Genomic DNA, 15,202 nt, shown 5'->3' with positions numbered 1-15,202 from the left:
TCACCACCCGATCCCTTGCGGTGAAGCTGCCGCGGCCAGTGTTTAAGGATACTGATATAGAGATGGAGCTGTGCCTACAGATGCACAACCTGTCCATGTGAACAAAATCCCTCTCACCCTTGTCACACTAATATCTTATAGTACACTCGACCGTACCAGAGCGCCAATGGTTTTTGTTTTTGATCTCGCACAGACCATATATACTGTAATGTGATAACTTAAATTTCCATTTACTTCAAAACTCTACATCAACATAAAATGAATCTTTACCACGTAATAAATGAGACATGGCTCTACAAGGATCACATGATGTTCAACCTCACGCAGTCCGGCTCATAATATAGGACTTTGTATTTCGCTCAGGTTTGCAGAGAATTATGTAACATTTAGGGAAAAATATGCAGCCTACGAGTCCAGCGTTAGAGGTCAGGATGGCAAATATCTCCACAGCCACCATATATTTGCCTTTGGTGCTGAGATAAGCCGGGATCATGGCTAGCCAGACACTGCAGAACACCAGCATGCTGAAAGTGATATACTTGGCCTCATTAAAACTGTCCGGTAATGTCCGAGCTAAGAAAGCTGTAATAAAACTAACAGCGGCCAGAATCCCCATATAACCCAGGACAGAGTAGAACCAAAGATCGGAGCCTTCATTACACTGAACTATGATCTTCTCCGTATACGACTGTGTGTCCAGCTCCTGGAAGGGGGGACAGAGGGTCACCCAACTCATACAGATGACCACCTGGACGGAGGAGCAGATCAGGAGCACACAATTAGGGAGTTTTACTCCAGTCCATGTTCTCCATACACTTCCAGGTTTGGTGGCTTTGAACGCAATGTAAACCATTATTGTTTTGGCCAACAACAAAGAGATGGATATTGAGAGTAATAGTACAGTGGAGATCTGACGTAACATGCAGGTACTATCCACAGGACGACCGAGGAACAAGAAGACACAGAGGAAGCTGAGCATGATGGAGACCAGGAGAACGAAGCTCAGGTTCTTGTTATTCGCTCTTACGATCGGGGTATCTTGATATCTAATAAAAATTCCCAGTATTACTGCGGTCACTATAAAAAGTAAAACGGATCCTGATAGAGCAATCAGTGATATCCCTTCATCAGAGTAAGAGAGAAATTCTACCAGTTTGGGGACACATTGAGTCTTCTTCTCATTAGACCACTCATAGTCAGGACATCTCCTGCAGTTCTCATTATCTATAGGAAAGAAAACAAGAAATATCACATAATATGACTGAAGTAGTGACAAAGGCCCCGATGTAGGTAGAATCTAGAAGTAGCACCTACCAGATGAGTTTGATATCTCCCCTTCAGAGCAAGAAATACACCCGTAACAGCAAAAATAGATGGAATTTCCGGACACTTTTCTACTTCCTGGTAGACAACTTTTTGTACATTGGGACTTTGGTTTCTAAATTCAAGAGACACAGTGTTTTCTTAATTAGAAAATATATCAAATTTAAAGTGTGAACCCCAAAGTATCTCCAGGATAAAGCATTACCTCATTGTTAATGGTTTTCCACTGAATTAAACTGTCATTGATGTATAAGTATGACTCATAGCGGTGATGTAAAATGTTAGGTTGAATGTAACCAACAACGCTCGAGTACAATGTTTGGTTGACTATAATGTGGTTATAAATTTGGTAATCATCTAAGAGATCTCCATACTCCGTGAAAACACCTCCACCAAGATTTAAATGTTTCAAAGTATGTACTATCTAGGGATAACAAAAAACATAATATAACCACACATTGAGAAATGTACCCAGCATTAATGATGGAAAGACTAAAAAGCCTGTTACCTACGCTTACAGGTGTCCTCCTCATATCCCCAGATGAATGGCAAAAGAGGAGCAACCTTGAACAAAACATGATTTTTTGATATTGTCAGTAGATCTTTAATCCTCTGTGTGTCTATGTGTCAATATGTGGCCACCCAGTAGTTATGATATGGTTTACAGAATGTGAACGGTTTTGCTAGCATGTACAGATGACGTATTGAATATGTATTGTAACTCCGGCGTTCCTGCAGGGATGCTAAGGTAGTCACCTCTGCGGCCGGACTACACCTTCATCTGCCTCTCCACAGTCGTCCATATGCTTCCCTGCTGCCTTCTGCTCCCAGGACCTGCGCACGCTGCACAAGTCTCAAAGAAACGCGCTTAGGGTACGCGCCGTTCTTACTTTTGTAGGACCAGCGCACTAGAGGCTAGAGACGCTAGGTACTTTAACACTAGAACTACTGAGGTAGTCATTTTGACTACTTTGCACCATGTATTTCTATATAGGTGTCACAAGTCCAGTAGTTCTAGTGTTAAGCATCCTCCTCTTAGGGTAGGTGACCAAGCAAAACATTTAGTTTAGTTCTTCTCTGGTTGCTAGCTAGTTGTCAGGTAGTGTGTGACCTGTGTCCGTTACGTGTACCTGTTTTCCAGTACTGTCCATACCCTCTGTACCTGTCTGCACCATTCATCCTGTCTGCATCACCTGCCCTGGCTGCACCTGCCTATACTTGAGACTGTACCTGTCTGCACCTAAGCCCATCTCTGCATACGTTGCCCTGGGGGTCAGCTGTGACAGTCTTTGACACTGCCCTGAGAGTGGCACCTGGCATCTACTGGTAGGCAAGCCTATCCTCTCCATCAGAGATTCTGGAGAATACTAGGTAGGTGCTTAGTTAAGCCCCTCTGTCATTTTTTTGAAAATCCTCAATTCACAGGTAAAATCTGTATTCAGTGCAGAGCGATTGTTACATCACTGAGATTGGAGATGGCAGTTGAAACTGAAAAGATTCTATGTAAAGGGGAGAGTGGAAAAAGGAGGGAGGAGCTCTGCTTTTAGCTCCTCCTACACTCTCCCGTCTACATAGAATCTTATCAGTACCAACTGCCATCTCCAATCTCAGTGATGTAACAATCGCTCTGCACTGAATACAGATTTTACCTGTGAATTGAGAATTATGAAAAGGACAGATCAGTCCAGGAGGAGAGAGAATAGAATCCCCTGATAAGTTATTTACAAAATTGCTTATTTTCATGACACTATTGATTTATGAAATTAAAATGATAGTTACTCTTTAAAGGATCCGTCTCAGAGGTTGTCCTCTCCAGCTGAGAAGAAGCAGACCTGTGACCACATATGGTGACTCTCACTTTAAGAGTCTAATGGGTATGCTGACTCCTTTACACTCACCAAGTATATATGAAAGGGTCATGTGCATGGCTTGCCACTTCTCTTATAAGATATGTTTTAAGTGTAAACTCCTTTAATTAGTCACTAGTAGCAGTTATAAAAGCCACCACATGAGGGCTACTGGTAATAATAGGATGTCCTTTACCCAAAGATACAGTTTGCGGCTCTAGCCCTGTATGTAAATACCCAGTCCAGGCAGCAGTTACGAACACCTCTGTTCTTCTAATGGTGGGGGATTCATATCAGGAATGTGCCATAAATATCTGGGATGGGAATCACCCTACAAGGGTAAAACAGGATAAGGTGGACTCCTTGCATTTACCTTGAGTCGATAGGATGCATCTGTTCTAGACCAGTTGTTTTGGGAAGAGTGTATTAGATGTAGGGCGCTGACCATAATGAACACCGCATTAGTTACCGGATCATAAACTTCATCATTCAAGTAATTCCAGGAATCCTTAATACGTTCCTGTCCTGTGCAATTGTGAAGGGAAATTCCATAAGTCTTTTCATACAATAGATCCTTATCTTTTTTTCCTGATATACAGCGGCACAAGATCATCCATAAATCCTCAACTAACATGTCTCCTGGATAATTCGCAGGGCAGAAGCCATCAATGAAACGCTTCAGTTGTGCATTGCGCTTTGAGAGTGGATCCAGGGACAAACTTCCATTGAAGATCTCCGGATACTTCTCAATGAGGACGATGTTTGGTCCCCAGGAAGGTGTTAAGATTATTGTCACATTATTGAGCCATTTAGAAACAGAGGGATTGACAATCAGATCATGGTAGGTGCCACAAAGTATCACAACCTTCACAGCAAAATGTTCAACAAGTTCATGATTAGCTCTTAGAGAATCATCCTTTATCAAAGAATTTCTGAATATAAAAGCGACACAAACTTGAAAGTGTAAAAGAAATCGAGTTAACAAATAGGACTCTCTCTCTCCACTGTCATCATTAGACGTGATAATTCCAACCCAAGTCCATCCAAAGTGTTCGATAAGTTTCCCTAAACTGTAACTTATTGCATATTCACTTCGGATTGTCCTGAAAAAGTGTGGAAAATGTTGTCTATGACCCAAGAATTCATCAACAGCTCCATAACTGATCTATAAGATAAAAAATTGTGAACAAGCATTAACGGAAAAAGAGTCGGAGGGAGTGTTGGGGTGCGGGCACACAGAGGTTTTTGGACTTGGTTCGCTTCTCAATACACTTAAACATTAATCTTCATTTTAAGTTTGACTTCATAAATCGATGTTATTATTATTATTATATATTTGAAAATAAGAAACTTTTTAAGATATGTTATATTAACATAGACATTTGCTTCTTTTTCCTCTTGAACTGATCTTTCCTCTCAATTCTTGGGTAACATATATACATGTATACACTTAAGGCAGATTTTCATCATACTTTTTCAATGCCTCTAAAACTTTGTGTGCACATGTCCTTACTTTACATGTTTGATTGCTCACAGTGAGAGAAACAAAATTATAATCTTGTAGTTGTGATACCTTTTAATGGCTAACTAAAATAAAATAAATGATGTTACGGAGCAAGCTTTCGAAACTCATTAGGTCTCTTCATCAGACATGGTATAACAAAATATCTGAAGAAACACAAATATATACACAAACAGAGCAGGGGCATGGTATAATAAAAAGGGAATCTAAATAAACAAACACTGAGCTTACAGAGTGAACTCTTAATTAGCTTTGATTAGTGGTGTGAAAGTTGTATTGTCCCAATATCCATGTAGGATCAGAGGTCTGGTGCTCCCACAGCCTCTGAAACAGACTCCTCAGATTTTGTAGTGAGGCATAAATCCTCCTGACAGAATGAGTCCTGTGTGAACAGAGTTAAACATTGTAATGAATTTGTATTCCCAGACCCTTCGATGATTTTGTAATCTGCAGTTGCCTTTTAATATGACAACTTTCATATGGTTTATGTTGTGTCCCGAAGTACAGAAATGTTTGGCCACAGGTAAATCTTTTTTTTTGTCTGTAATTGTGTGGCGGTGAGATCTCATCCTTGCTCTCAGTCTTTGTCCTGTTTCTCCAACAGAACCCCCCCAATAGGACATATAGTGCACTGGATTAAGTACACCACATTGGAAGAGAAACATGTGAATGTCCCAGGAATGTTAGTCCTTCTGTGTGTTTGGATCTGAATCCGGTCTTTGGTCTCTACATGAGAGCAGGTTTTGCAGTGCTTCACATTACAAGGACATTACAAGGGTTTTGCTGAATACCCGCTCATATTCCTGTACCACCTGATGGATCCCTTGTTTTTGGTGGGAAGGGGTAGAATTGGTGCTAATGTGTAGCTTCTGGCACCACTCTGACAGTGGACTCCCATTACCGTCTCCCTCCGCTAGATTGGACGGGGCCAAGGGCCCTGCTGCTTCAATGGCACCTTTGTCAACGGTATACAGCTTAGCTATGGTGGCTTACTGGGGCAATTTAACCTCCTCCTCACCGCAATTTAAAATTTGGATGGGTACATTCCCCTGGCGAATGTCGACTATCCCCCTGGCTGTCAGGACATTGGGCCTATCCTCTGAATACACGGGTTCTACGAGGGCTTGATTGATAATCTTGACCCCGGAGGCCTATTGCCGCCTGACACCAGATCATCATTTCACTTCTGCTCTACCCGCCTCACCTCCTTGTAGCCCACTTGTGGCAAAGGCTGGCCATTACTGACAATTATGGACAAGTCTGTATCTAGGCCATGGGTCATGTCAGAATCGACCCAATACCTTTTGTAAAGAACATATGCTATGATTGTCACCTGGGAACAGGGTCCAGAAGAACGTACATCGGGATGCCATCCAGCACGATCAGTAGGACTAGTTGCCCTCCAACATACTTGTCCCGCCAGTCGGTTGGGCCGGTCCTCCGCACACCCGAGGGTCGCTCTTTAGCCCCAGTTACCTGTGAGCCCGGAGGACAGTCCAGAGCATAGTGTCCTGCCCTGTTACAACGGCGGCAAATCAGTCGCCCGGCAGGGTCACAGCGATCACTGATCCACCCCCGGCCCAATGGGTTTCACCTCCGGCGTCGTTTCGGGGCTCCACCTGGTCCGGTGACCAGCCCGGTGTCCATGGGCTGCGGAGTTGTCTACATTGTGTTCGCAGCCCTTGCAACGGTGGCCACATTCTTTGACAGTTCTTGGACCTGAAGCCTCAGTTCTGCAGGGAAATCACCACCCAAGGTCTGGGCATCCGCCTCCACGGTGGTCTGAGTGGAGGGTACCACCTCTGAATAGGTGATGGCGGGGAGCTGGGTTGGTGGAGTGCCATTTGTGGACGAGTCTCGCAGCACCCGGATGGCCTGATCCTTAACACTAGAAGTCCCAGGAATTTCAAGCTCCATAGGGTTACAATGGTAAAAATGTCAAATGACCCCTCTCTGGGACTTCTAGTGTTAAAGTGGGCAAAGTCCAACTCAGGGTTCTGTAGGGTCAGTATACGCAGTTGGGTCCAGTGGGCGCTGGACAGGAGCCCCTCAATTAACTGCTTGGTCAGCAGTCGGTCCCCATCACGCACCCTCCGAGGACCCACTTGCTTCACGGCCATTAGTGCCTCTTGAAAGTTTAAAGCATAGTCCCATACACTGCACCCTCTGCTTAAACCCGAAGAATTGCACTTTTATCTCTGCTGCCGTGCGGGTGTCGAAGGTGTCCTTCAGCCGAGCCAGAGCTTGCTCTGCAGTCCCTTTATCGGCATCAGACAAGGACATGGCCTCTCGCTGGGCCGCCCCGGTTAGCTGACTAACTAGTATGCTCACTTTCTGACTCTCCGTCAGGGGATACACATCAAATAAACTACTCAGTCTCTCTTGAAAGTCGCTCAAGGTATGCGACTCTCCTGAATATTGCAGTAGCCATGCTGCTTCTGGTATGTAAGGCAAGAAAAACGGCATCACTGGTGCTGTTGCTATCGCGGCAGCCGGATCCCCTTCCTGGCTGTACATCTTTTCCCCCCTTGGTGATCCTCAGCCAGGTTCCGCGTCTCACTCGGGGAATTGTGGGTTAATTCTCAGTTGCTGTAGTGGCGGGGTTTCTTTTTGCGCCTTTTCTTCCTGCACGACATAGTTAATGGTGACCAAATACAAATTAGTTTTGCCAAAGCAAGTGTACACTAGGGACTGGGACTGTGGGGATGATGGGTGGGGAGTGTAGGAAGGATGCATGGGGCACATCCAGGGTGGGGACTGTGGGTGTATATATAGATTGGGGGCTATGGAAGTTCATGGCTTATCATAGTTCTCTTATCTATCTATCATGTATCTATCTATCTATCTATCTATCTATCTATCTATTTCTGTCCATCTACTGTATCTTATTTGCTTCTGGTTTTCTGCCTGCACTACAGATCAAGATTACCAAATCTTCCTATGTCTTACAACAGAGGCAGTATCTCAATGGTAGAGTTTCTGCCTATGGACAATGAGCTCATGTGCTGTGAGCTCGAGTCCTGGCTGTCCCGGTACACCAGAGCAGATGAGAATTTAATTTATGCACTAAATTGAGTTAATTTATTCACTGCAATGAGGGGAGCAGCGGGACTGCTGTAGAGAGGCCTCAAATCGGGACAGTCCCGCAGAATCCGGGACGGTTGGGAGGTATGGTGAACATGGTGAGTAAAAACTCCCCAAAACCATTGTGGAATTTTACTTTTTCCACTATTTCTCCACATTTGGAACTTCTTTTCCCTTTTTCAGTAAATTATATGGCAAAATTAATGGTTTCATTAAAAAGTAAAATTCGTCCCACAAAAAACAAGCCTTCATATGGCAATATTGACAGAAAAATAAAAATATTACGGCTCTTGGAAGAAGGGGAGGAAAAAACAAAAATTTAAAACGGAAAATCGGGGTGAAGGGGCTAAAAAGTGATATCATACTTTCCAAATATCATGTAATTCCCATGTTAACCTCAAGCAGAAATGGAGGCAAAGTTTACCGTTTTACCCCAGGTGTGGGAAAACTTTTACAATTCTCCGTATTTATTAACGTCAGATGCTGACGGCTTCTCTTGTGGAAACTGAAGCTCGGTCTGAACATCTGTCTCCCGTCTTGAGGCTGAAATCATGAACATTAATGCATTATTCCCTGAAATGATGGTATTCCTTCTTGATAGTATAGGGCATGAGAAGCTGATATCTGGGGTCTGACTGCTGAGACCCCCAATATACGCAGGCTAGGTAGTGTTATCATACTCACCGCCAGATACCTCAACCTGCCCTTTACCAGAGCAGTGTCAGTGATGGAGGTTTGTGCGGCTGCTCCCTCTGCAATGCTCCGTGTTACATGTAAGCTTAGGGCTCGTTACTCACCACCGGATACATATACGGCGCCAGGAGTCGGGATATAGGTAAAGTTGTGATAGAGCTCTGATCCCCGATAATCCCGGCCAATCTCCACTTCTTTCGGCAGGAATAATTCGGGACGGTCACCCCGGGCCCCGATAATATCTGTAATACATTTTTAATTGCCTTTCGAGGATTTGAACATGAATCAAAAAAGTGATATCCCAGAGTCATGTTTGGTAAAAGTGATGGATCATTGTTCAAATAATTAATAGCAAAAAGGAATATTTGGAGATTCCTGTAGAACTGACGCAGCGGCCTGTGGTGAGAATAGACCAGATGTGATTGATGTATTTTTTACTATCTTACATGAGGATTATACTTTTGCAGTTTTATTATTTTATTGGCCACCAGTGATGATAACAAGTATAATATAGTGATAGTGCTGGATAGATAGAGAGGAAAACAGAGCGGCGCTCATCTGAGAGTAGCAATCTTCTAACATATAACACTGAGTGTGTATGTGTATGTGTGTATGTGTATGTGTATGTGTGTATGTGTATGTGTGTGTGTGTATGTGTGTATGTGTATGTGTATGTGTGTGTGTGTATGTGTGTATGTGTATGTGTGTGTGTGTGTCTGCTAAAAGAATCCGCACCGTCGCATTTACAATTAATTTTGCACAGCCACCTCATTTGATTCAGGGAATGTCATAGACTATGTTTTGAGGAGAAAATGTAACTGCGCTCTACAGTTATTCGCCAAAAAACCTGTTTATATTAAAGTCAATGGAGCTGAGAATGGATCTGTTATTATAGACTCCTATCTTGGACAGAAAAATAGACACACAGAGAGAAACACACACACAGAAAGAGACACACACGGAAAGACACAAACACACACATCAAGAGACACACAGACAGAAAGAAACAGATATACAAAAAGAGACATACACAGAAAAAGACACACAGAAAGACACACTGAAACACACACACACAGAGAGACACACACACACCGAAAGAGACACACACACAAAGAGACACACAGACCAGAAGAGAGACATACACAGAAAATACATGTAAACAGAAAGAAAAACACACACACACAGAAAGATACACACTAAAAGAGACACATACACAGAAAGAGACACACAGAAAGAGACAGACAGAGACACATACACAGAAAGAGACACACACACAGAAAGAGAGACACACACACAGAAAGAGAAACACACAAAAATTGTTTGGATGTTTAAGGTAATATATTGGCTGTTTTGACAGTTACCCTGTATATTTATCAGGTGGCTTATAGAAACCAATCACAGTTCTGCTTCTGTTTTAACCCATTACTTGCCAAATTAGCAATTTTCTTTTTTTTTTTTATTAAATTACAGATTTTTAATGATTTGGGTCCTAATGAATCAGAAACAAAATTTGCCAAATTTTTGAAAAAACCTCAAAAATAGGTTTTTGACAGCTCTTTGGGTGAAGAATATTCAATTTAAAATTACAATGACGTGATTTCCTGTTTTGAAAACATTCATTTTACAAACACAACAAAAAAAATTGGATCTAATTATAAAATCTTAGTTGCTATAAGCAAAAGATTAGGCGTCCCAAAAAAAAGACATTGGTAGATAATAGGTTAATACGAGCTCTGATTGGTTGCTATAGGCACCAAAGCACATTCTTAAGCTGGCGTCACACGCTCCAATATATTGTGCGATCACACGAGCGATTGCACCTGCCCCCGTCGTTTGTGCATCACGGGCAATTAGTTGCCCGTGGCGCACAAAGTCATCAATCCCCCCGTCACACGTACTTACCTCCTGGACGACATCGCTGTGGGCGGTGAACATCCTCTTCCTGAAGGGGGAGGGATGTTCAGCGTCACAGCGACGTCACACAGCGGCCGCCCAATAGAAGCGGAGGGGCGTAGATGAGCGGGACGTAACACCCCACCCATCTCCTTCCTTCCGCATTGCCGGAGGACGCAGGTAAGCTGTGTTCGTCGTTCACGGGGTGTCATACGGAGCGATGTGTGCTGCCTCGGTAACGATGAACAACCAGCGCAGAGAAGAAGATACGACTTTTTGAAAATGAGCGACGTGTCAACGAGCAACGATAAGGTGAGTATTTTTGCTCGTTCACCGTCGCTCGTAGCTGTCGCACACTACGATATATCAAACGATGTCAGATGTGCATCACTTACGACGTGACCCCGACGACAGATCGCCCGATATATTGTAGCGTGTGACGCCGGCTTTAGTACAAGAAGCTTATGTGTGATGTAATATGAAGGCTCTGGAATAAGGAGTTCCTGATAAAGTGCTTCACATTACTTTGGTAATCGTTTAATTTGTGTTGCACACCTTCTGTTGAATATATCATGTGAAAAGCTTCTATTACTTTACTTTTTTTAGTTTTAACAATGAAGTTTCTGCCTGTTTAGTTTAGTTTGTGACTTTTATGTGCAAAATAATTTTTTGTTAATGCATTTAACTTTGTTATAGTTAAGAATAGTTGGTTACTATCGCGGGTAATACAGCTGGTAGGTAATAAACCACGGTGGGAGAGCTTGGTATTGCACTCACCTATGAGTCGGAATATAAGAACATATTGTGGGATCGTCCCCCACGCGCTGAGAACCAGTGGCTGCCGGTCCGGTGACCAGTAGTCCAGTAGGTTCCGAGCGGAGAATATGGAGAGAGCTCTCCCGGTACTGGCTTCTGTATTCCGGTACTGTGTTCACAGTGTGAATGTGTGGACTATTCGGTGGAAAAACACATGATATCCTGCAGATCCTGTAAAATGCGTACACAATCTATAATGTTGCATGAAATTAACCCCTTAACGACCCATGACGTACTGGGTACGTCATGGAGCATGTGAGGTTAAGCCCTGCCCCCTGCCGTGGGCAGGCCGCGGCGATCCGCGCACATACTGTATCAGCTGTTTTCAACAGCTGACATGTGTGCCTGCTAGTCGTGGGTGGAATCACTTCCACCCGCGACTATTAACCCCTTACATCTCGCTGCCAAAATCTGGCAGCGAGATGTATATACGCGCCGCCATTATGGTGACTTACCCCATCTCCATCGGAAGTCACGTGACATGATCACGTGACTTCCGGTGGTTGCCATGGTAGCAGCACAGGGTCATGTGATGATGCCTGTAGCTAACATGACTCACTTCCTCTCAGTGCCAAAATACAGCTGGCATTGAAAGTAAAGCACCATATCTGCAGTTCTCAGCTCTGTAGCTGAGATCTACAGATAGGGTAGAGTGATCGGATTGTTGATCTATATAGCCCCCTAGGGGGACCAGTAAAATAAAAAAAAAAAAGTTAAAAAAAAGTTTTAAAAAATTAAAAAAAAAAAAAAAAAACCCTAAAAGTTTAAATCACACCCCTTTTACCCCCATTAAAGGGTTAAAAAATATACACATATTTGGTATCGCCGCGTTCAGAAATCTATCAAAACATAAAATCAATCTGATTGGTAAATGGCGTAGCAGCAAAAAAATTCCAAACACCAAAATTATGTTTTTTGGTCGTCGCAAATTTTGCGCAAAATGCAATAACAGGCGATCAAAACGTAGCATCTGCGCAAAAATGTTACTGGTAAAAACGTCAGCTTGAGACGCAAAAAATAAGCTGCCACTGAGCCATAAATCCTGAAAAATGAGAACGCTACGGGTTTCGGAAAATGGCACAAAACGTGCACCACATTTTTTAGACAAGTTTGTGAATTTTTTTTAACCCATTAGATAAAAGTAAACCTACACATGTTTGGTGTCTACAAACTCGCACCAACCGGAGGCATCACATAGATACATCAGTTTTACCATATAGTCAACACGGTGAATAAAATATACCAAAAACTATTGTGCGATCACATATTTTTTGCAATTTTTCCGCACTTGGATTTTTTTTGCCGTTTTCCAGTACACTATATGGCAGAACTTATGGTTCCATTTAAAACTACAACTCGTCCCGCAAAAAAAAAGCCCTTGTATGGCAAGATTGATGGAAAAATAAAAAAGTTATGGCTCTTGGAAGAAAGAGAGGGGAAAAAACCCCTGAAAAAATGCAAAATGCCCGGTGGCTGAAGACTTTTGACAGTTTTTTTTCTCCGCGTTCATCCACCTCTGCTGTTTTGTTTCCTAATTCGGCGTTACTTGGATTTTATTCCCATAGGAATTGCTTTCCCGTAGATCACTACTATTTTTGTTTTTATTTAAATTTATATTTTCATTTTTGTTCTTTAGTTTGGTGTTACCGTGTTTCTGTAGGATGTTTTTCCTCCGCACACCGTCATTCCTCTGCGAGATGTAATATTGGGTCCTGAAGGTAAAATATCCATATAATAGGATCTGTCGTTAAGAGGTGCCAATATTTCTCAAGAAAATTGCGTATATTACCTCTATTGCACTTCCATCTATCCTCCAATTTGGGGTTTTTGTTAGATGGATTTCCGGTGGATCTGGAGAGTAATCCTGGTATGATCCCTCTTTGTCTCATGCTGGGTTGATGATGTGTTTAGGAAGTTTCTTCTCTGTAAATCTTTGTACCAGGATCTCGGACTGATCTCCAGAATCCTGGCTTCAGCTACAATTCCACCTAATGTGTCACAACTGACTAGATGGGATATTTCGTATCTATTTTGGGTGATGTGCACTCACATTTATTTTATTTATTTTTTATCAAATATTATTAATTTTCATGCAAATTATATATATATATATATACATATATATATATATATCTAATATATAAAGCTGAATGTGTGTGTGTATGTGTGTGTGTGTGTGTGTATGTGTGTGTGTATGTCCGGGATTGGCATCTGCACCGTCGCAGCTACAGCCACAAAATTTTTCACACTCACAGTTCAGGACCCCGAGAGCGTCATAGGCTATTTTTCGAGGGGAAATTTTAACCCCGCTCTTTACAGTTATTCGCCAAAAAACCTGTCTCCATTAAAGCGAATGGAGCTGGGAGCCACAGTGCAGCCAGGACTTCAGAAGAATGCGCAGCCACGCCCTTATATGGAATGTTGGCGTGTCACAATGCAGCCAAGGAAAGAGGCAGACACAGACAGGGAAAGAGACAGACACAGACAGGGTAAGAAACAGACAGGGTAAGAGACAGACAAAGAGACAGACTGACAGGGAAAGAGACTGACAGGGAAAGAGACAGACACAGACAGGGTAAGAAACAGACACAAAGAGACAGACAAAGAGACAGACTGACAGGGAAAGAGAGGGAAAGAGACAGACAGGGAAAGAGAGGGAAAGAGACAGAAAGAGACAGACGGGGAAAGAGATAGACGGACGGAGAAAGAGACAGATGGACGGAGAGACAGACGGACGGAGAAAGAGACAGACGGACGGAGAAAGAGACAGATGGACGGAGAAAGAGACAGACGGACGGAGAAAGAGACAGACGGACGGAGAAAGAGACAGACGGACGGAGAAAGAGACAGAGAGATATATACAGAGGGGGAGACAGACAGAGAATGGGAAAGAAACAGAGAGACAGTTACTATCCCGGGCAGCGCTGGGTGCTATGTGGTGAGGTGAAATTTTAACCCCGCGCGTTCCAATTTACCAATCAATTTTGCCCCTATCTACATAATGGGGAAAAAGTGAAACGAAAAGTGTTGGGGGCAAATTGACAGCTCCAGATGTGAACAAGGGGGACTTAAAGAATGAGAGCGAAGGCGCCAAAGAGTATATACCGTACAGTTGCTAAGGTGGGGCCCCGACATGGGATACTCACCACACTCGGGGATATGAACACACACAAAATGCGTGACACACTACCACATGCTTGAACACATATACCACCCTCAGCACATGTCACGCTCCCCGGGTCCCCTGCTCTGTTCCCCGGCTCACCTGCCACGCTCCCCGGCTTCCCTGCGTCGCTCCCCGGTTCTTCTGTCCGGTCTCCGCAGCTCCCCGGTCTCCAGCCTCCATTGCTTGCGGTTCCCAGGCATCCTGGTCCCCGCTCCCGGCGCCCGTCGGCTACTCAGCCCCAGCCCGGCTCTCCTGCTTCCTCCTCACCGCTCCCTGCCCTGGCTTCTGGCACCCGGGCCTCGCGCATGCGCATTAGGGCGCGTGCGCGGTCATTGACCCTTTCTTAAAGGGCCAGCGTCCACTAACAGGAAATTGGGCACACAGGTACAGGGTATAAAGGGGTTAAGTGTCCAAGTGGGCGGGGCCTGTTCTTCGTGTTTCCCAAGCTAGGAGTCAGGTCTCCTTGTGTTCCTGTGAGATACTCACCTCTCTCTCTTCTAGAGCCGATCCTGCTTCGCCATCCGGTCCTGCCGAATCCCGAACCTCGAACGCTGCCTATCTGCCATCCTGACAGTCCGTTCCATCTCGGATCCCTGCGGTGACCCGTCTGCTCGTTCCATCGGTTCCGGACTCCGCCTGACAACATCTTGGCCTCCGAACCTGAGCTCCGTCAGCCGGACTACCATCAGTGACTCTGTGGTCCCAGGGACTTCTGCATTCTCCTCTTGTACACGGACTGTTCTGCTACCTGTAGTGCTCCAGCTACCGGACCCCTTACCATCATCAAGGAGTTCGGCCCAGTGGATCCACCTCCTGGGTCTGCCCGTCCACCTGGCCCTAACAGCACACATCTCACCA

General features: G+C 44.0%; 1 protein-coding gene across 1 annotated transcript; it reads right to left on the bottom strand.

Moving 5' to 3' along the window:
- Positions 1–319: 319 nt before the first annotated feature.
- LOC142255021 (vomeronasal type-2 receptor 26-like) lies at positions 320–8,780 on the bottom strand. The gene is made up of 8 exons (XM_075326447.1): positions 8,574–8,780; positions 7,253–7,317; positions 6,359–6,580; positions 5,897–5,993; positions 3,544–4,335; positions 1,529–1,747; positions 1,315–1,438; positions 320–1,224 (listed from the first exon to the last, which is right to left on the bottom strand). Exons 1-8 carry the CDS (start codon positions 8,778–8,780, stop codon positions 320–322), a joined length of 2,631 nt encoding a protein of 876 aa, XP_075182562.1.
- Positions 8,781–15,202: the final 6,422 nt, after the last annotated feature.

Source organism: Anomaloglossus baeobatrachus, chromosome 10, assembly GCF_048569485.1.
Source record: "Anomaloglossus baeobatrachus isolate aAnoBae1 chromosome 10, aAnoBae1.hap1, whole genome shotgun sequence".
NCBI lineage: Eukaryota > Metazoa > Chordata > Amphibia > Anura > Aromobatidae > Anomaloglossus > Anomaloglossus baeobatrachus.
Note: the sequence above shows the minus strand (reverse complement) of the source record. Positions and strands in the feature narration are given on the sequence as shown.